The sequence below is a fragment of the Dryobates pubescens genome, chromosome 4 (assembly GCF_014839835.1).
Source record: "Dryobates pubescens isolate bDryPub1 chromosome 4, bDryPub1.pri, whole genome shotgun sequence".
NCBI classification, from domain to species: Eukaryota; Metazoa; Chordata; class Aves; order Piciformes; family Picidae; genus Dryobates; species Dryobates pubescens.
In genome coordinates, this window is record NC_071615.1 from 26,659,346 (window position 1) to 26,682,047 (window position 22,702).

Below are 22,702 nucleotides of genomic sequence, written 5' to 3' on the forward strand. Positions count from 1 at the left end.
CCCTGCATGTCTTGGTGCAGACTTTGGAAATACTGTTTCTTGCACCTTTAAGCATGGGTGCAGTTCCCTTCTCCCCTCTCAGGTCTCACAGGATAAAAAGGTGTTACAACCACAAACAGGCACTTTACTGACCCTCTTTGTGGTTAGCTCCTAAGAACTGGGGTGTGTTTTTTTAGAGCTTCCATGCTGCATCTGTTTTTCTGCTAGACTGAAGGAGCATTTCCACAGAGAGTATTTACTTCTCAACAGGGGAGGGCTGGGGGAAGGGGGGAAGCCAAACTACCTATACTAACATTTTTAAGCCTGAAAAATGACCTCAAGATGATGTGAACAGGGAAGGAGTCTTTGGCACATACCAGGTTTAATTTTAGAGCTTGGTTTTATATTTTTTGTGACACTTGAAGGAGCAGAAGTTGTGGATAAATATAAAATAAGCACACACCCTCTGCTTATGCTGCTTGCTTCCAGACTGGCACTGCTGTTACTTAAAAGCTTTGGGCTCTGAGCTAACCTCACCTTTTTTTTTCTGTTCTTCTTGTTGTTTGGTTTGTCTTATTTTGGTTTGGTTTTTTACTCTATTTTTTTCCTGCTATTTCAGGAATATTTTACAGCAAAAGCAATGGGAATTAGTAGTCAACCAAGTTCCCACTTCCTGCTAGCTTCTCTTCCAGATTTGGTAGCAGCAGCCAGCTCACCGTGGAGGTGGAGCCTTTGAAATGTGGCCGCTTGCCCACCTCCCTCCTTCCCTGCAGAGCTGGTGACAGCATCTTCGGCCATCCCAGCAGCTGCCTGAACGTGGCAATAGTTTTTCTGTGGGTTGAGCAGCTCACTTAGGAGCAGTTTGCAGACCTGGTGATACCACAGAATCACAGAGTGGTAGGGTTGAAAGGGACCTGTCTTCATAGATCACCTAGTGCAACCCTGCTGCCAGAGCAGAGTCACCTAGAGTAAATCACACAGGAACACATCCAGCTGGGTTTGGAATGCCTCCACAGCCTCTCTGGGCAGCCTGCTCCAGTGTTCTGCCCTCACAGAAAGAATTTCTCCCTTGTGTTCATGTGGACCCTCCTGTGTTCCGGTTTGTGCCCGTTGCCACTTGTCTGAGTGTGCAGAGCAGGGGCCCTGGAGGAGCACTAGCTGTCACCACTGCCCTTGTTTGATAGCTTCTCTCTCCTTGTCTTTCTTTCAGGGTCACAACAGCCTGGAGTGCCGTATTACACAGATCCAGGGGGCCCTGTGATGAATCCCATGGCGATGGCTTTCCACGTCCAGCCCAATTCCCCACAAGGAAACCCGGGTTACCCACCCCCACCATCCTACTGCAACACACCACCGCCCCCCTACGAGCAGGTGGTGAAATCCTCCACGTGAGGACTCTGGCTCTCTGACCTGACTGTGTGAGAAGAAGCTGCCATTCAAAATGACCGAGATGGAGGGCACCTGCCCTTTTGAACACTTGCTAGTTCTCCAAGTCTTCTCTCCCTCCCCTCCCTGCACCTTTCCTCATTAAAGTTACTTGCAAAGGGGTCATTTTTAATTTTTTTTCCTTTTTTTTTCCTTATTTTTTTTAGTAGAAGTGGATTTTTTTTCCTTTGTCTTCAACATGAGAGAAGTCGTCTTTGTAATGCTTTTAATGGAAACCTATATTTAAAACCTGGATGTCTTCCTCTTTCTTTATTGTTCACTTCAGTGATGGGTTTAATTGTGCTCCTAGACTCATGCAATCATGGAAGGGTTTGGGCTGGAAGAGACCTTTCAGATCATCCAGTTCCAGCCCCACCTGCCATGGCCAGGGACACCTTCCACTAGACCAGGTTGCTCAAGGCCTCTTCCAGCCTGGCCCTGAACACCTCCAGGGAGAGGGCATCCACAACCTCCCTGGGCAGCCAGTTCCAGTGTCTCACCACCCTCACTGTAAAGAATTTCTTCCTAATATACAGTCTAAATCTCCCCTCCTCAAGCTTCAATCCATTCCCTCTCATGCTATCACTACAAGCCCTTGTAAAAAGTCCCTTCCTGGCTTTCTTGTCGCCTCCTTCAGGTACTGGTACAGGTGGTGTGACAGCAGTTCTGCTTGCAACCCCAGGGTGATGTGCACTCTCCTAGGAGTCCACAGCAGAAATGCCCCCATCTAAGGGAAAGGACAGGGAAAGAGGGTGGAAGCAGAAGAGGCAGGGCAATGCTTTTACCAGAAATGCTGACAGGCCTCTTTTTCTCTGACAGTTTCTTTGTGCAACTTGGCTTTCATACAGAACAGAAAGATTAGAAGTTGTTGTGCCCTTTCTGGAGAAAAGGAGGCTGAGGGGAGACCTTCTGGCTCTTTCTACAACTCCCTAAAATGAGGATGGATCAAGGTGTGTGGGGGGTCAGTCTTTTCTACCTAATATCAAGTGATAGGATGAGGGGAAATGACCTTAAATTGCAGCAGGGGAAGTTCAGGTTAGACATCAGAAGGAATTGCCTTCACTGAAAGGGCTCTCAAAGACTGGCACAGGCTGCCCAGGGAGGTGGTTGAATCCCCATCCCTGGAGGTGTTTAGAAGAGGCAGAGACGTGGGGCTGAGGGACATGGTTTAGCACCCAGTTTCAGAGAGTTAGAGAATGGTTGGACTCAAGGATCTTAAAGCTCTTTTCCAACCAAAATGATTTCCATGGTTCTATGACTCTCTCTGACTGGAGCACCTGCATGGGTTGAGTCCTGTCAGGGCTCTTGCCAAGCGCCCCAGAGAAGAGAGGGTCCTCACTTGGGATGATGCAGCTGAAGAGTGAAGGACTGGGACGTGAGTGTCTGTTGGCCAGCACCTGGCCAGCCTGTGTGAGCAGCATCTTGGCTGTCCTTGCTTTGCCAGCAGTGAGATTGTATGAAGCAGCTGCATGTTGATAGGGAGAGGGAGGTGTCACAGCCTCCCCGCTCCTTGTGCCTCTTACATACAGAGGTAAGTGTCCTTCCCTACCCTGGAAAAATCATTGCAGGAAGAGGGAATGGGAGCACACTTCCATGTTTGCTGCCTTTGACTCCGAGGGGAGCAATAGTAGCTTTCATTGTGGTCTTTGTGCTGTCCCAAAGAGCACCAAGCAGAGCTGTTGTCTCCAGGTGACTGATCTGCAAAAGTGCTCTGCTCTCTGGGAAAGGCAAATAAGTATCTTTTTGGGCCTGGTGCTTAGGAGCATGCCCTTGACCTGCTGCACAGGTGCTTTGGCTTCCACTGGCTCAAGGACTCTGGACACAGGTCGACCATAAACCAACCATGTGCCCTCATGGCCAAGAAGACCAATGGCATCCTAGGATGCATGAAGAAGGTTCTTCTTCCCCTCTACTCTGCCCAGGTGAGGCCTCATCTGGAATACCGTGCCCAGTTCTGGACCCCCCAGTTCTGAGGACAAGGAACTACTGGAAAGACTCCAGTGGAGAGCCATTAACTACCTTGTGGGGAAAGGCTGAGGGCTGGGGCTTACCAATAGCTGAAGAGTGAGTATCAGTGGTGCTCAGTGACAGGGCTCGGGACAAAACCTTGACCACGGAAGGTTTCACATAAACATATGGAGAAAATTCTTCACTCTGAGGGTGGTGGAGCACTAGAACACGCTGTCTGGAGGCATTCAAAATAGGACATGCTGCTGTGTGATTTGCTCTGGATTATTCTGTTCTAGCAGGGAGGTTAGACTGGATGATCTGGGTTCTGTTGCAAGTGTAGAGCTATGTCCATGGCACAGCAAGGTGCCCTTGTGGCCAAGGAGGCCAATGGTCTTCTGAGGTGCATTGAGTGTGGCCAGCAGGTCAGGGGAAGTTCTCCCTCCTCTCTACTCTGCCCTGCTGAGACCACATCTGGAGTATTGTGTCCAGTTCTGGGCTCCCCAGTTCAAGAGGGACAGGGGGACAGTGTCCAACAGAGGCTATGAGGATGATAGACTGGACCATTGGTCTGGTGAGGAAGGGCTGAGAGACCTGGGGCTGTTCAATCTGGAGGAGAGAAGACTAAGAGGGCATCTTACAAATGCTTATAAATACCTGAAGGGTGGCTGTCAAGAAGGTGACAGACTCTTTTGATGGTGTTCTGTACTAGGACAAGGGGCAATGGATAAACTGGAACACAGGAAGGTCCAACTCAACATGAAGGAAAAAAACCCTTTTTCCTGTAAGGGTGCTTGAGCCCTGGAGCAGGCTGCCCAGAGAGGTTGTGAGTCTCCTTTGGAGACTTTCAAGCCCTGTCTGGATGTGTTCCTGTGTGACCTACCCTAGGAGATCCTGCACTGGCAGGGACATTGGACTTCTCTTCAGGGGTCCCTTCCCTCACCTACCATTCTATGATTCTATGCCATGATGCTGTTGGCCTTCTTGGCCATTTGGGCACAGACTGGCTCAGATTCAGCTGGCTGTCAACCAGTACCCCCAGGTCTTTCCCTGCTGGGTAGCTTCCAGACACTGCCCCAAGCCTGGAGCATTGATGGGGTTGTTTGCACCTGACAGAAGCTCATTCACAGATATAATTTTTTTTGTTCTTGTGTCTCTCCTCCACCTCCATCTCCCCACTGTGTCTGGGTGTCCCATGGACCAGAGGAGAGAGTTAAATGTCACTGCAGCATCCCACAGTGCCTTCAGTGCCTCCCAGTAATTAGCAGGCTGACTCATCAGTTGTGCTACAAATAGGACCCAGCTTGACAAGCAGGGTTCTAACCCTGCCCTTTCTGCTTGGGGCTGCCTTGCAGCTGCTCCTCTGCTTCATGACCACTTTGGGAGCAGATAATGCAAGGCCAAGCTTTGTTGTTTTGTGGGTGGTTTGGGCCTTTTTATTCCTTGTTTTTTGAGCCCTGTGACAGCTTCCACTGCTCTGAAAACAAACAGTTGGGACTACAACAAGCTCTTCCCAGGCCATGTGGTACACAAAGGAGGTTTTGCTCTTTCTTCCCCACATTAAAAAAACCCAAACAAACAACAAAACACAACCACAACCCCCCAGCTGGGTTAGTTTTATAGGGAGATACCCAAAAAAGCCACATTTTGGCATGGAGATCAGCCAAGAAGATAAAATGTTGTCAGACAAGAGAATTTTTGGGTTTCTCCTTCTGCTCTACTTTATCTGATTCAGTGGGTGAGCAAAATGGGCCAGGATGGCATTGTAGACCCAATGTCTGTAGGAGGTCCCCTCCCCTCTGCTGCCTTCTCATTGGAGGGCTCAGCTGCTGCTTGTATCCTTTGGTAGGGAGACTGCCTACAACGACACCATGGAAGGGGAGGGTCTGGTGTTGCTAAAGGGAGCTGTTAAATAGGAGAAGTGCAACTGGCAGCCACCATCCCAAGCTGCCAGCTGCTGCAAGGTGAAGGGAACAGCAGAGAAAGCAGAGGGAACAGTGACAAGTTCAGCAGCCCCCTGATCCCTGCCCCTGCAGAGGGAAGTAGCTCCTTAGCTGCACGTGTTACTTTCACAGAATCACAGATTGGTAGGGGTTGGAAGGCACCTATGGAGATTTTCCAGTCCAACCACCCCCTCTCTGGGCAGCCTGTCCCACTGCTCTATCTCCATTAAAGAAGCTCCTCTTCAAGTTGAGATGGAACTTCTTATGCTCAAGTCTGTGCCCACTGAATGCTTGTCCTGTCACTGGACACCACTGAAAAGACTGGTCCCACCCTCCTGCCACCCAACCTTCAAGCATTTATGAGATATCCCCCTTAGTCTTCTCTCCAGATGAGAAAGACCCGATTCTCTCAGTCCTTCCTCACAAGAGGGATGTTCCAGCCCCCTAATCATCTTTCCATCTGTTTTTTCTACCCTCTCCAGCAATTCCCTGTCCCTGCTGAGCTGGGGAGCCTAGAACTGGACACAACATTCCACCAGGTGGCCTCTCCAGGGCTGTATGCAGTGAGAGAAGGCAGGAGGATGGGTGCATGTCTCTTCTCTGTGTCTCCAGTGACCACTTGCAGCCTAATGGCAGCTTGTCCAACAGCTACAGCTGGATTTACAGCAGCCCACTTGGAGCTGTTGAAGTGATGGCTGAAGACAGGTCACTACTGCTCCCTGCATGCAGAGCAAAGCATGGCTGCTCTGCCGGCCAGAGCCTGGCTTCCTGTGCTCTACACACAAGCAAATGGGGCAAAAGGGGACCAGGAAAAAGACTTATCAACCCCCACCCCTCCTGGGACAGGACTCAGGCAGCACACTGCAAACCTTCCTTCCACCCTGCTTTGATGTTAGAATCTGTCCTAGAAAAGCCCCAACATATACACCTAGCTCCTGCTGAATCCCTGCAGGGACTCCTCAGGTCCCTCCCTCCAGACCAGAAATGATAGAATCAGTAAGGTTGGAAAAGACCTCAAGGATCATCTGTGCATGCAGTTACATGCAGTGGCAGAGGGTCTTGAGTGGCTCATGGGGCTTTGTGAGACAAAAATACTGACCCTAGCTTGCAGCACACCTGAAACTTCCTTCTGTTAAAGCTTAGCTAGAGAAAAAACTACATCTAGGCTTCTGAGGGGCCTCTCTGCCTCTTGGAAACACCTGCAGCGACGGGGATTCAACCACATCCCTAGGCTGCCTGTTCCAGTCTTCTGGAACCCTTTCAGTGAAGAAATTTCTTCTAATATCCAACCTCAGCCTCCCATGGTGCAACTTGAAGCCATTGCTTCGTGTCCTGGCAGTCATTACATGGGAGAAGAGATGAAACCTCACCTGGCTCCAACCTTCTTTTGGGTAGTGGTAGAATCCCTGGGGAGAAGCAGCAGCAGCCTGCAATGCCAAGTAAAAAGGTGATGGGTGGTTTGCCCCACTCCCTGGCAGTCTTTCATCCTGCAGGACCATGAGATGGTGGTTCAGCAGTCAGATCAGTGTGGCAGCTGTCACCACAGAGCTGGAGGGAAGGAATCATGGAATTGTAGTGGTTGGAAAAGATCTTTAAGATCATTGAGTCCAACCATTCTCTAGCTCTACCGAGTCTGCTGCTAAACCCTGTCGCTCAGCACCACATCTCTGCCTCTTTGGAACACCTCCAGGGAAGGAAAGTGCACAACAGAAAATAAAAAAAGGGGGAAAAAATAAGAATCATGACAACAAATGACCACCACATAGCTTGATCTTTACTAATAAAGCCAAAGAACACAACATCAGCATTTCCCCCCCCCTCTTTTTCTGCCCAAAGAGCATCTCCATTTTTAACACTAACTGCTTTTTGCAACAGATGGACAAAGCACGGACAAAGCAAACCAGGGAGTATTAAGACATTTTCCACATGTGTAGTTTGATGGGACTTCTGAGAACAATGACCTGCTGAAATGCCATCTTTCTGCTTCACACAAGACCCTATCTTAATGGCCACCTGGATAAAACAGCCAAAGGAAAGGAGGATCCATGGGGAAAGTAATCTCAGGAAGAGGAGGCAGAGATGCTGTCAGAGCTTCCCAGATCCTGCTCCAATTCCCAGAGGATTCTGTGGAGAAAGAAGGTGCCAGGAGGCTGGCCACGGTACAGAAAGAGCTGGTAGCTGACTTGCTTGTTATTTTGACAGGTGCACTCAAGCATCTTGGGGATCTGCTGGGTATGAAGCTGTTCTAAGTGTGTAACTGTACATGGTTTAAACCAGCAGGTTTTAATTCCCCTTGGGCTCCAGCCAGCCCAAATCGGCTCCCACAGGCACCCATGGGCACAGGCTCAGCAGCTGAGGTTGTGTATGTGTCATCACTGGCTGAAAAAACCTGCCTGCCAGGACAACACATGCTTGGGATTTGCTAGGAAGGACGGCTGGCAGCTTTTATTCTGTTTGCAGGTGGTTCCTGCAAATCTGGCAAGCCCCCTCCCTGTTAATCCACCCCACAAGCTCTGCAGTCACAGCAGAAAGGAAGAGAAAAGGGGTGGGGGGTGATGCGAATCAGCTGCCATGTGCCTCCTTTGTTAGAACTCCTATGAGACCCTCACCCTCAGCATCTCTGGGTATGATCAGGGACCCACAGGCTGAAGGACACACTGCTAGACCTCAGCCAGCTTGCTGCAGAGAAACTCCTCATTTGAGATGGCCTTTGCTGGTACACTGTGCATTGCTTCTCATCCCCAGCTCTCCCTGCTCCTCAAGGATGCCTCCATTCCTCACTCCTGCTGCCTTTCAGTGTTTTTCCTCACCCCTAGGCTGTACCGATGCAGCTGGGTTGGTGTCCCCCACCTCATCTTCTGCCCTCAGCCAGAGGAGTGGAAACGTCTCTCCTGCTGCTCTCATTTTAGTCCTACCTGACAAACCAGCAGAGGAGCTACAGTGTGACATGAAGCTGTCTCTGCACTGGCACTGCTGCTGTTTTCCAGCAGAACTGAAAGTGGAGATCATTAACATCTCAATAGATTTGGCAACAGACACTATAGAGGTCAAGGAAGTCACCTGCCACCACCCAGAGATCTATGGAGGAGCGACAATGCATCTGCAAGCCTGCTCACGAGCAGTGGCACTCGGCAGATGGCCTGCAGGTCACACCCCGCAGGGAACACCCCCTGCTGCCTGCCCACAAGGTCAAACTGCCATCTGTCACTGGCACCCCACAGAGGACCACTCCAGCAGGCACCTGGAGTGATGGCCAGAGGGAGGTCTGGGGGATGGATGACAGCAGAGCCTGGGGAGTGAGCGTGCACCACTCTGCTTACCTTTCTCGGGCACTAAGCGTACTTACTGACTGGAACACGTAAGCCTGTTGTAAGTATGTCCCATTTCTGCTCCCATACTCAGGAGCACCTGGAGGCAGGTCTAGTCTTTCACAACCCCACCACACTGCAAGGGGAAGCAAAGCAGTAGCAGCACAGTTAGAACTTCAGGGCAAAGGGCTTCTTCTGCTTGGATTTGAAGATGAAATCAACATCAATGACAGCCTCTAGCAGTGGTTTCATATTGCTCATCCATCCTCTGCAGCCTCCACAAGCAGCTGGAATTGATCACTCTGGCCAAGCCACAAGGGCTAAATATAGCCAGGGCTAGGAGAGGGAGGGAAGGGCCTAGAATAAATCAGTGTCTTGGTTTGGAAGCAACAGTCATCCTGAATTACCAGCAGGAGAAACTGCCCTGACACCCTCCTGTACTCATTTGGGTACTCGACGCTGCAGGACAGGCTGATTACAAAGCCATGGAGAGGTGAACAGCACAGTCATGCTGTCCCTGATCTGCTGTTGCTGGCAGCAAGTGAGTGCAGATGACTCCACCTGCAGCTTAAGCTCATGTCATGTGACATGGTGCTTTGCAGAAGTGGGGACAAGCATCTCCAGCCTGCTGTAAGTGGCTAACACACTAACCAAGTGCAGGTATCAAAGCTCTTTCAGGCTTTCTAAAAAAACACTTCCCAAAACAGCAGCAGAAGACAAGTCAGGTAGGACCCTCCCAACCTGCTAAGCTTCTGAGGACAGAGATGGCCTCACACCTCATCAGCCAAAAAAACCCAAAAGGCTGATCTCCATCACCTTAGCTTCTAGGGACTGTGGAGAAAAAAAATGCAGAAAATTAGGAACACAAACCCATTTTTCATCTTTTTTCTTAAAGTTTCCAGCTCAGCAGTGAAGCTGGGCACTGTCCTGGCAGCAAACTTTCTGGCACAGGTGGAACTCTCCGGGTAACCACGCTGCAGAAAGCAACACTGCTGCTGCGAGTCATGCACAAGGTACAGGAGGGAGATTCACACAGAGACCAGCTTTTTGCTAACAACAAGAGACTTGAATCGACACACAACACCAATACACATGCAGAGCATGTCAAAGACCTGAAGAAGACAAATACATTGGAAGAGAGAAAGTTCAAAACTTGACTTCTCTTGTCCTACATCTGAAGGTGTCACTTTAACAGAACTGAAGCGTGGCTTCTCCCATTCATACTCTAATGACTCGAGGTCCTCTGGGGCGGTGGGGAGTGAGAGGCAGGGTTTATCCAGCTGTTGGATCAGGGCCAAGTTGGTTCAGTATCAGAGGCACTAGGCTGTCTCATCTCTTTTGGCATCAGTTTCCTTTCAAAATGATCCTTTAGCTGTCCTGTTCCACTTTGTTTTCCCTCCTTTGAGGTCCAAGTTCAAATGCTGGAAACTGGGAAGTCTCCGGTACTGAAATGTCTGAGAGGAAGTGAATAGCCCCAGCCATGCCTGGAACATAAGGAGAAAGAGATCCTTGTGTATCTTTGACACTGAAACAGCACCATGGACAGTAAAGGCAGCAGCACCTACCTGAACACCTCTTCACCAGAGCCCTTTTTGGAACACGTGAACTGAGGTGTCCCCTCAGCCTCCTCCAGAATGAAGAACCCCAGCTTACACAGAATCACAGAATTAACCAGGTTGGAAAAGACCTTTGAGATCAAGTCCAACCTATCACCCAACACCATCTAATAACTAAACCATGGCACTAAGTGCCTCATCCAGGCTGTTTTTACACTTCCAGTCCTCAGATGCTCCTCACAGGTCACGTGCTTCAGGTCCTTCACCAGCCTCGTTGCCCTTCTCTGAACAGACTCCAGCACCTCTATGTCCCTCTCCTAGTGAGAGGCCCAGAACTGAACACAACCCTTGAGTTGTGGCCTCACCGGTGCTGAGTACAGGGGGATGAAAGGAAAGTTCATCTGTACTTTGCCCAGGAAACCAAGTTTCACTTGGAGGCAAGAACCAAAATCTCTCCACTACCATCTTTTCAGTTGCACAACCTCAGTGCTACCTCACAAGAGTAAATCCCAGTTTGGACTATCCCTCACAATCTGAGCAGCTCTTGTTCACCATTTCACTGGTGAAAAAACAAAGGCAAAACTTTACTTGGTGGCACAGATTCATTTGTTCATCACTCACAAACTCTGGTCAGACAGAATCTGAAGAGCTAGCACCAGCATCACCTACTGAAAATCTTAAGTGACAGGCAACAGCCAGAGAGCATAAAAACACAGACTTGAGTTTAGGATCAAAGGAAAATCCTGTTTTACAAACAGCTAAGCACACTCAAAGGAACCTTCCAAAACACAGCATCTGATGCAAAGGAAACCAGCAAGACAATCCTGCGAGATGCTCACGCAGCTGCCACTGAAACTGTGCAGGAACACCCAGAGTTCACAGACTGGTAGAATTGTTTTGGTTGGAAGAGACCTTTAACATCTCTAGCTCTACCAAGCTAACTAACCAATCTCTAGCTCTACCAAGTCTGATGTTAAACTATGTCCCTCAGCACCCCATCTCTGTCTTCTTTAAACACCTCTAAGGATGGAGATTCAACCATCTACCTGGGCAGCCTGTTCCAGTCTTTGAGAACCCTTGCAGTGAAGAAGTTTCTTCTAATGCCTCTAAGCCTCCCCTGGTGCAGTCTGAGGCTGTTTCCTCTCATCGTATCACTTGCTACTAGAGCCAACCCCCACCTGGCTTCAACCTCCTTTCAGGGAGTTATAGAGAGCAATGAGGTCTCCCCTCAGCCTCCTTTTCTCCAGACTAAACAACCCAGGTCCATCAGCTGCTCCTCCTCACCAGACCTGCTCTGCAGACCTTTCACCATCTTTGTTGCCCTTATCTGGACATGCTCCAGCACCTCAGTGTCTGTCTTGTTGTGAGGAGCCCAAAACTGAACCCAGTACTCAAGGTGTGGCCTCACAGTGCTGAGTACAGAATCACAGAATATGAGGGGTTAGAAGAACTTCTGGGCATCATCCAGTCCAACCTCCCTGTCAAAGTAGGGTCACCTATATGGGGTTGCTGAGGACTGCAGTGTCCAGGTGGACTTTAAATTCTCTGGGCGGCCTGGTTCAGGGCTCTGGCACAATCACAGCAGGGAAGTTTTTCCCTGTGTTCAGTTTGTGCCTACTGCCCCTTGTCCTATCAATGGGAATCACTGAAGAGTCCACCCCATCCTCCTGTCCCCTGCCCTTTAGACTTTGATCAGCATTGTTAAGACCTGCCCCCCAATCTGTTCTTCTCCAGGCTAAACAGCCCCAGGTCTCTCAACCTTCCCTCTTCAAAGAGATGCTCCAGTCCCCTCAGCATCTTTGTAGCCTCTGCCGGACTCTCTCCAGCAGTTCCCAGTCCCTCTTGAACTGGACACAATACTCCAGGTTGGCCTTGCTAGAGCAGAGTAGAGCAGGAAGAAAACCTCACTCCATCTGCTGGTCATACTCCTCTTAATGCACCCCAGGAGATCATTTGCCTTCTTGGCCACAAGAGCACCCTGCTGGCTCATGGTGAGCTTGTTGTCCACCAGCACTCCTAGGCGGCTGCTTTCCAGCAGGCCAGCCCCTAACCTGTACTGGTGTGGGGTTTTTCTTCTCCCCAGGTGTAAGTTACTCTTGGGGAGATTCCAATCAAACTCCAATAGAAAATGTTTCCCTATGAGAAGAGTCAGACATTGGAATCATCGCCCAAGGGAAGCAGTGGATTCTCCTACATTGGACAGTTTTAAGATTCAGCTTGACAGGGTGCTGGACCATCTCAACTAGGCTATCAGCCAGAAAGGTTGGACCAGATGATCCTTGGGGTCCCTTCCAACCTGACATTCTTTGATTGTACACTTGCCCTTGTTGAACTTAGAATCACAGAATTGTCAGGGTTGGAAAGGACCTCAAGGATCACGTAGTTCCAACCCCCCTGCCATGGGCTGGGATCCCTCACACTAGATCAGGTTGCTCAGAGCCACATCCAGCCTGGCCTTAAAAACCTCCAGGGATGAGGCTTCTACCACCTCCCTGGGCAACCTGTGACAGTGCCTCACCACCCTCATGGGGAAGAAGTTCTTCCTGACATCCAAGCTGAATCTACCCATTTCTACTTTTGCTCCATTCCCCCTAGTCCTATCATTACCTGCCACCCTAAAAAGTCCCTCCCCAGCTTTCTTGTAGCCCCTTTCAGATACTGGAAGGCCACAATAATGTCTCCTCAGAGCCTTCTCTTCTCCAGACTGAACAGCCTCAACTTTCTCAGTCTGCCTTCATAGGAGAGGTGCTCCAGCCCTCTGCTCATCCAGCCCTTCTCTGGACACATTCCAGCACATCCAGATCCTTCATGAGGTTCCCCTCCACCCAACTCTCCAGCCTGTCCAGCTCTTGCTGAATCCAGCACTACCTGACAGGGTTTCAGCCACTGCTCCTGGGTTTCATTTCTTCTGCTGTAATTTCACCTATTGGTGACAGGTGGCACACTAGGCTCATTGTTCATCAAGCAACAGCACTGTTTCAAATCCTGCTTGGTTAGAGGATTTCTTGCTACCCTCTTTCTAAAGCATCAGGGTGAGAAAGAAAATAGAAAATAGACAGCAAATGTAAAAAATGCAGACCTCTAGGAAAGCATTCAGGGCTGTCTTTGGACTTACAGAAAAGCCCCTAAGAAAACTGTGTTTCTTTTCTGGTGAAGTAAATTGAGTCCATCTTAAAACGAGCCTTTCCTTGCTTTAGTATTGCAACAGAGAAGGTCTCCTCGAGATAGGGCAGCAACCTGCGGTGCGTTAAGAATGTGTGTTCTACCCCCCGCTACTCTGCCCTGCTGGAACCACATCTGGACTATTGTGACCAGTTCTGGGCTCCCCAGTTCAAGGGGGACAGGGATATACTGCAATGTCCAATGGATACTACAAGGACTAGGGGACTGGAACATCTGTCTGATGAAGAAAGGCTGAGACCTGGGGCTGTGTAGCCTGGAAAAGACTGAGAAGGGATCTTATTAATGTTTATAAAGATCTGAAGGGTGGGTGTCAAGAAGAGGGTGCCAGTCTCTCTTCATTGGTATCCTGTGATAGGACAAGGGGCAATAGATACAAACTAGAACACAAGAGGGAATTCCACCTCAACATGAGGAAAAACTTCTCTCCTTTGAGAGTGCTGGAGCCCTGGAACAGGTTACTGAGAGGCTGTGCAGTCTCCTTTTCTAGCGGCTTTCAAGACTCATCCAGATGCATACCTGTGTGTCCTGCCCTAGCTGATCCTGCTCTGGCAGGGGGATTGGACTCTGTGAATCTTCAGAGGTCCCTTCCAACCCCTACCATTCTATGCTTCTATGAACTGCTTTGAGACCCCCTACCCACAACTGCTCCTCTGTCCAATCTCTACAACAACACCTGAAACAAAAATGTTGCCCAGGCTTCTGCTTGTTTTAAGCCAAGAGGTATCAGCACAGCAGGATTTTATTTGAGAGCAAGGAGGAGAAAAACTTTCCCTCTACCACCAATTATTTTTAACAGAGGAAGCTCCAAAGCTTTGCCAGCTCCTAAGCATGAGCCAAAACTGCAAGGCTGCCCAACTTCCCTGTGCAACACATTTGCAACACCATTACTTTACCTTCAAAGAGAGAGTAAGGTCGGTCAGGAATACGACATCCATGTGCACCATACTCCAAACACCATTCTGCAAACTGAAGAACACATGAAAAAGAATCAATTATTTTATTTTCACTACTGAAGACTGTTAAATGCAAATCTAAGCATCTGTGTATTAATAGGCAGCAAATGTAAAACAGCAGAATAAGAAGTCAGAATTAACCAGGTTGGAAAACACCTTTGAGATCATGGAGTCCAACCTATCACCCAACACCATCTAATCAACTAAACCATGGCACCAAGCATCCCCTCCAGTCTCTTCCTAAACACCTCCAGTGGTGGTGACTCCACCACCTCCCTGGGCAGCACATTCCAATGGGAAATCACTCTTTCCGTGAAGAACTTCTTCCTAACATCCAGCCTAAACCTCCCCTGGCACAGCTTGGGACTGTGTCCTCTTGTTCTGGTGATGGTTGCCTGGGAGAAGTAGTACAAGCATAGACACAACACAGAAACCAGTCCCAGATCCATTTGACCATGACAAGGCTGTATCTTCCACAGCACAAGTTTCAGTTCCATGAGGATGCCATCAGGTGGACTGTGCTTAACTTGTGCCTCCTGTAGATCAACCCTGCTACACATCAATGGAAAATGCAGGCAGAACAGGTATAGTCAGCTTCAAGGGGTGCATTAAGAAGAGTGTGGACAGCAAGACAAGTTGGATTCTCATCCCCATCTACTCTGCCCTGCTGAGACCACATCTGGTGCACTGTGTCCAGTTCTGGGCTGCCTGGTTCAAGAGGGACAGAGGAATACTAGAGAGGCTATGGGCATGGTTAAGAGACTGGAACATCTGTCTGATGAGGAAAGGCTGAGAGACCTGGGGCTGTGTAGCCTGGAGCACAGAAGACCAAGAAGAGATCCAAGGGAGGTTCTCCTCTTCCTCTGCTCTGCCTTGATGAGACCACATCTGGAGTATTGTGTCCAGCTCTGGGCTCCACATTTCATGAGGGACAGGGATATACTAGAGTGTTCAACAGAGGCTACAAGGATGAGTGACTGAAACATCTGTCTGACAAGGAAAGGCTGAGAGACCTGGAGCTGTTTAGCTTGGAGAAGACTGAGAAGAGATCTTATGACTGTTTATAAATATCTGAAGGGTGGCTGTCAAGAAGAAGGAGCCAGTCTCTTTTCAATGGAGTCCTGTGATAGGACCAGCAGTAATGGACACAATCTGAAACACAGGAGGTTCCACATGAGGAAAAACTTCTTTCCTGTGAGTGTACTGGAGCCTGGGAGCAGGTTGCCCAGAGAGGTTGTAGAGTCTCCTTCTCTAGAGACTTCCAAGACCTGTCTGGATGTGTTTTTGTGTGACCCGCCCTAGGTGACCCTGCTTTGGCAGGGGAGTTGGGCTCGATTATCTTCAGCGATCCCTTCCAACCCTACTGCTCTATGATTCTAAGGGCAAAATTAGTCTACTATTAAATCAGTTTCTTCTCTGTCTTGGTGCTTAATTTATCCCCAAGACTCAGGGTCATTAAGAGCATTTTGGCTTTCTTTCACTTCTGTTCACCAATTTAGAGCATTCAACTGCCATTACTCAGTTTTATTTATTTGCTCTCCCCAAGCCTTATAAAAAATAATTACAAATAGAATTAGACAATTAAGGCCATCAATAGGGTTTTATTGCAGAACAGGGAATGCCATTCAAAAGAGTCACAAAAAAGATACCAGTTTGAGCAACACTGCTGCACTAGCTCCATTACACTTGCATGACTTGGGCTCCTCAGTTCAAAAAGGACAAGGAATTACTGGAGAGTCCAGCAGAGGGCCACTAAGATTCTGAGGGGACTGGAGCATTGCTCATATGACAGGCTGTTCACCCTGGAGAAAAACAGCCTAAGACAGGATCTGATCAGTTCTGATCAATACCTAAAGGGTGAGCATCAGGAGGATGGATCCAGACTCTTCTCAGTGGTGTTCAGTGACAGGACAAGGAGCAATGGACACAAACTGGAACACAGGGAGTTCCATGTAAACATAAGGAAAAATTCTTCACTTTGAGGGTGGCAGAGCCGCCCAGAGCAGCTGTGGTGTCTCCTCTGGAGGCATTAAAAACCCACTTGGATGTGTGATTTACTCCTGCTCTGGCAGGGGGATTGGATTCTATGATCTTCAGAGGTCCCTTCCAACCCCTACCATTCTGTGATCCTGTGACTTATCAGCTGCATCTGGATCAGCTTAATAGCAACCATGCATGTCTCTGTAATTACAGCTCCCCACAGCATATAGACAGCTGTGACTTTCCCCTGCTTTTCTGTGCCTGGAAGCAAACCACAGCCTTCTCCACTGATAGCACAAAGATTCCTGCAAAGCAAGGTCTCTCCACACTCCTCCTGCTAGCAAACAAATCATCCTACTGAATAGAGGGTGCCCTAGCTGTGAAGGAATATGGGGTGTGAGCATGCCCCCAGAGCCATCAATCTGTTCAACAGCAGGATAAAGAGTGGCATCTCCTCCCTCCCCCCACTCTCTTCTGCTTAAATGTTTACTGGGGGGATGGATTTGTCCTCTCACGTGTGTGCATGTGAATGTGCTAAGGAAAGCCAGCAAAAACCCTACAAACTCAAACACTGTGGGGTCCAGACTGTTACTCAGGATGGATGAAACCTTTTTGGGCCCCCTGCAGGTATGAATCTTCAAACCAAGGTTTAATTCTCCATGTAATCTTATTTTTTATGTGAGGACTGAACATGTTTATGACACAGTTTCTAAATTACAATCAGTTCTTGCAACATCCACATCTTGTTGCATCCTTAGCCATTATTATTAATGCCAGCCTGGGAACTGCTGGGATCTAAAAAACACACCCCAGGCTCCTGAACCCAACCATCCCTTTTGAGTTCACAGCTTCAGTACAACCCACAGATCCAGTAAGCCACATGAATATCTTTGTTAAACCAAGGGGGGGCGAGAAACAAAACCAGAAGTGTCTTGTAGCAGGAAAACATCAGCCATTGCTTGTCACACAGACTGAGGATCCTTGCCACCAGCAGTGGTTTAACCACGAGGCTGAGCAGCACAGGGAGAGGATGCTTGCTGTTGTCTGGAACCCAGGGTGTCACAGCCTCTTTCTCCTCTCACAGGCAGGCCAGCTAGGAGTGACTCAGCCTCCTGGGAGCCTGTCTGAAAGCCAAAAGTGAGGAGCACAAAGCAGGGATCTCTGTGAGCTTTGGCCTTTTAAGCTCTTCCAGTTCACTTGTGAAATGATTTGGTGGCGCCTGAGCGGCAACCAGGGATTCCTGGCCAGGCTCCTTCTCCTGGGCCTCATGTTTTCAGTGTGAGCAAACACCCCTGGGAGAGGAGCCATCTTGCTCTCTCAGGCACCTGCCTTTTGATAGAATCATAGAATAGTGTGGGTTGGAAGGTATCTTAAAGATCACTCAATTCCAACACCCCTGCCATGGGCAGGAACACCTTCCACTACACCAGGTTGCTCAAGGCCTCATCCAACCTGGCCCTGAACCTCCAGGAAGAGGGTATGATTGCTTCCCTGCATGCACTGGCTCCAAAAGATTTCAGGAATGGAAGAGAAGCAAATTCCTCTGCCTGCTTCAGGATTTCCCCTGCAATAGCCTGAAGGGCCTGACTCAATGCTGGAGATGCTAAAATGCAGAATGGCTGCAAATGTGCTACCAGATGTGCCCACGCTGGGCACCGCCAGTGAACAATCTCTGGCCACAGTGCCATGTCTTCCCTCTCAAAGGGATTTCAGACATGTAGCCAAGTCTCTTCCTTGTTTGGCTTTGAAATCCATAGGCTTGCTTTTTTTTTTGTGGCTTGGTATTGGGCCAGAAATGCAGCACCCACAGGAGTTCCAGTGTTGCACAGAGACACAGAAGAAGCACTAGCATGGAGGATGACAGGAAGAACCTGATGGCTTTGCTGACAGCAATGCCTGCTTGGTGCTATGGCTCACACATCAGCAGGGGGTGAGTCCACATGTAACAAAATCACACATCAGCCCTGGGGTTTATTCCCCTCTCTAGGGTTTAGGTGTGCCTGCAGGTGTCCTCATGGCATGATGCTTGGTTTCAATGTGACACCAGCAGGAACTTTGTTAAGCCCTGCTGAGAGAGGGCAGGCTGAGAGTGGAGATGTTTAACTTTACATATGGCCAGTGCTCATCTAAAAAGCATCTAAGAAGCAACTTGGCAAATTTCCCTTCCCAATACTTTTTAAAAGGTCTCAGCTAAATAGCTGTGTATGCAATATGGGATCAGAGAATGGTAGGGGTTGAAAGGAAGCTCTGAAGTCTGAAGTCCAACTCCACAGCTAAAGCAGAATCACCTAGGGCGGGTCACACAGGAACACAGCCAGAAGGGACTTGAAAGTCTCTAGAAAAGGAGACTCCACAACCTCTCTGGGCGGCCTGCTTCAGGGCTTCATCACCCTCACAGTAAAGTTTTTCCTCATGTTGAGTTGGACCTTCCTGTGTTTCATTTTGTATCCATTGCCCCTTGTCCTACCACAGGACACCACTGGAAAGAGACTGGCCCCTTCTTCTTGACACCCACCTTTCAGATATTTATATTCATAAGATCCCCTCTCAGTCTTCTCTACTCTAGGCTACCCAGCCCCAGGTCTCTCAGCCTTTCTTCATCAGACAGATGTTCCAGTCCCTTCATCATCCTTGTAGCCTCTGTTGCATCCTCCCTGTCCCTCTTGAACTGGGAAGCCCAGAGCTGGACACCATCACAGTATCGCCAAGGTTGGAAGAGACCTCGAGGATCATCAAGTCCAACCTGACACCACAAACCCCATGACTAGACCATGGGATCTTGGCCAGAAGGGCACCTTGCTGTCCCATGGATAAGTTATTGTCCACCAGGACAACATGAAACCTACTCTCAGTGAATTAAGCTGAAAACAACAAACCAACAAACCAAACCCAAGCAAAACAAGAATCTTGTAAGACTGAATCATAGAATGATTTGGCTTGGTAGAGACCTTAAAAATGAGGAAAGAGGGGCAGAAAAAACCTTCTCCTTTGGTAACTGCTAGTATAATCAGGGCTGATAGCAGAACCTGGACAATTCCAGTGGAAAAATTCTCAGTGTGTCTTTCTCTGTAATTTGTCTTAATGAAGAAAAAAACAACCCACAACCTCCAAGTGAGCAATTTAATAACTGCAATTCTGAGCTCTAAAAGCTCCAAATAGACACCAGCCTGAAAACAAATAATTACAAAAGACTACAAACAGCATTGCTTGAGGAGCTGAGGACGACAGTGGATGTCTCAATGGAATAATTAGCCCCATGTAACACCAGCCTCTTCTTGTTCAGGCAGGCTGGTTTCTCAGACTCTCCATTTTCTCCTGAATTTGTTTTTTGTTCCTCTCCCCCTATAGAACATTTCTGTCTTTCACGCTGCATGTTAGGATGGTGTGTGCCCCGTGTGGACAGATGAGGTTTACCCTTGCATAGAATCATAGAATTGTTAGGGTTGGAAGGGACCTCAAGGATCATCCAGTTCCAACCCCCCTGCCGTGGGCAGGAACACCTCACACTGGATCAGGTTGTTCAGAGCCACATCCAGCCTGGCCCAAAAACCTCCAGGGATGAGGCTTCCACCACCTCCTTGGACAACCTGTCGCAGTGTCTCACTACCCTCATGGAGAAGAACTTCTTCCTAACAAGCAGTCTGAATCTACCCATTTCTATTTCTGTTCCCTTCCCCCTAGGGAGGATGGCTGGGTGTTATGACATGGAAGGGAACAGTGTTGTGGTGGATGCTGCAGCGCTCACCTTGCAAGCTCGGTAGAGGTACTTTTTGTCCTGAGTTAGGTTATAGAGAGACAAGAAGGAGTAGCCATTGCCAGCAGTACCATGGCAGATCCCATATCCTTTTCTCAATAAACCTCTCTGCCAGATGACGTCGCTGCAATCCATGGCATCTTTCAGGTATTTATCCTCTTTGAAAGTCTGTGGAATAAAAATAAATGCACAGAAATTAAATTACTAATGAAAACAAAAAGGCAGTTGGACCTGAGAGATGTTCAGTTGTTGGTGTGGGGCTTTTCCACATACAATTTCCTTCTCATTTTAATAATCCATTCATCATAAACTTGCCTTTCTTTCGTTACTAAGTTGTTTCAACTTTCCTTGCTTGGAAAAGGAAAGAACTTCTAAAGTTTTTGTCTCTGTAACCAGCATCCCCAAGAAAAAAAGTCACATTGAAGGCCCTAGGTTCCACAACCATGGTCCTTTTTTGCCTCTCTCCTTTCCCAAACCATAACACCATTTCATTTGAAACACAGAAGTGTAATTCTTGCCTCCAACAAAATGTCACACAGACCACTGGCCATCAAATCATAGAATCTTAGAATAGATTGGAAGGGGCCTTAAAACTCATCTAGTTCCAACAGCCTACCATGGGCAGGGACACTTCCTACTAGACCAGGTTGCTCAATGCCTCATCCAACCTAAGTTTGGTCCTAAAGGGCTAGGTCTTAGTCCTCTTGAGTAATTCCTGGTTAGTCAACATCTGCCTTGAGTTCCATGTCAAAAACACACAAAAATATCTCTCTGCATAGAACAGGACTCTTTCCTCTGTTATGAGTATAAGTAAGAACACCTTGATTAGCATTGGAAATACTCTTAAGCATTGGTCAGCATCAATTTTGCAAAGGGCTACAACCCTGTGAGGAGAGGCTGAGGGAGCTGGGCTTGCTTAGCCTGGAGAAGAGAAGGCTCAGGGCAGACCTTATTGCTGTCTACAACTACCTGAAGGGAGATTGTAGCCAGGTGGGGGTTGGTCTCTTCTCCCAGGCAACCACCAACAGAACAAGAGGACACAGCTGGAAGCTGCACCAGGGGAGGTTTAGGCTGGATGTTAGGAAGAAGTTCTTCACAGAAAGAGTGATTGGCCATTGGAATGTGCTGCCTGGGGAGGTGGTGGAGTCACCATCACTGGAGGTGTTTAGGAAGAGACTGGTTGAGGCACTTGGTGCCATGGTTTAGTTGATTAGATGGTGTTGGGTGACAGGTTGGACTTGATGATCTCGATGGTCTTTTCCAACCTGGTTAATTCCATTCTATTCTGTTCTGTTTTGTGCTGGGGAAAGTAAAGTTAAAAAGAAGCCTGTAGTGTTGTCAACCTCCTACCATATCTCAAAGAAAAAGCAACTGTGCCTGCTGCACATTGGGCAAAGCTGTAAGAGATTTACAGTTCACATTTCAGGTAGCGGCAGGAGCAATTATTCCAGAAACCAAGCCTGCTTTTCGTCAGCCTACCCAGAGGCAAGCAGGGAATCTGTAAAGGAGGGCTGTCAAAAGCAAGAATTCATTTGCATGAATTTAATTCAACAGCATACTTCCAAATGCCATGCAAATCAGAAGCGTACAGCATGAGGGAGACAGCAAACCTTGTTAAGGATGGGGAAGACAAACAGTGGGCTTGTCCAGCAACTGTGTTCGGGCCCTAGAAGAGGCCCAGGATCTTTGCAATGATGTTAAGCTCTGAAGGGATGGATTTTAATAATGGAATAATTTATGGAAGATGTTCTGTGGCAGGACACATGAACCTATGCTTCTGAAAACAATATAATTCCTAAACTCCTGGGATGAAGACAAAGAATTTAGGGCAATGTTCTCACCCAGCACCCCAATAAACAAGTTATTTAAATCCATGGCCCTTTTCCAAGAAAGCCCAGAGTCTACTAACTACTAGCACCCTGAGAAGCAGCTTCACCCACTTATTTCCTTTTTAAAACATCCCTATGGGAGCGTATTGAGATTTTCAGGTGTTCTGTTTCAAAAGTGTAGACCTACATCCGTGGGACAGCAATATGCTGTTGTGATCAAGAAGGTCAGTGCTATCCTGGGGTACATTCAGTGACAGTGTGGCCATCAGGCCAAGGGAGACTCTCCTTTTCCTTTTCCTCTTCCTCTGCCCTTCTGAGACCACATCTGCAGTATTGTGCCCAGCTCTGGGCTCCACATTTCACGAGGGACAGGGATATACTAGAGCGTTCAACAGAGGCTACAAGGATGATGAAGGGACTGAAACATCTGTCTGACAAGGAAAGGCTGAGAGACCTGGGGCTGTTCAGCTTGGAGAAGACTGAGAAGAGACCTTATGACTGTTTATAAATATCTGAAGGGTGGCTGTCAAGAAGAAGGAGCCAGTCTCTTTTCAATGGCGTCCTGTGATAGGACCAGCAGTAATGGATACAATCTAAAACACAGGAGGTTCCACATGAGGAAAAACTTTCCTGTGAGTGTACTGGAGCCTGGGAGCAGGTTGCCCAGAGAGGTTGTAGAGTCTCCTTCTCTAGAGACTTCCAAGACCTGTCTGGACGTGTTTTTGTGTGACCCGCCCTAGGTGACCCTGCTTTGGCAGGGGAGTTGGGCTCGATTATCTTCAGCGATCCCTTCCAACCCTACTGCTCTATGATTCTAAGGGCAAAATTAGTCTACTATTAAATCA

At 48.4% G+C, this 22,702-nt stretch overlaps 2 protein-coding genes across 2 annotated transcripts in view; one reads left to right on the plus strand and one right to left on the minus strand.

Moving 5' to 3' along the window:
- Nucleotides 1–1,659, plus strand: part of VOPP1 (VOPP1 WW domain binding protein) — an 82,895-nt gene extending 81,236 nt beyond the window's left edge. The window contains exon 5 of the mRNA XM_054160982.1: nucleotides 1,190–1,659. Coding sequence (XP_054016957.1) covers nucleotides 1,190–1,371 — 182 coding nt within the window. The 3' untranslated portion in view covers nucleotides 1,372–1,659. The remainder of the gene's footprint in view (nucleotides 1–1,189) is intronic.
- Nucleotides 1,660–9,277: 7,618 nt separating this feature from the next.
- Nucleotides 9,278–22,702, minus strand: part of LANCL2 (LanC like glutathione S-transferase 2) — a 32,986-nt gene continuing 19,561 nt past the window's right edge. The window contains exons 7-9 of the mRNA XM_054160980.1: nucleotides 20,020–20,196; nucleotides 14,235–14,307; nucleotides 9,278–10,086 (exon numbers count right to left, since the gene is read on the minus strand). Coding sequence (XP_054016955.1) covers nucleotides 9,971–10,086; nucleotides 14,235–14,307; nucleotides 20,020–20,196 — 366 coding nt within the window. The 3' untranslated portion in view covers nucleotides 9,278–9,970. The remainder of the gene's footprint in view (nucleotides 10,087–14,234; nucleotides 14,308–20,019; nucleotides 20,197–22,702) is intronic.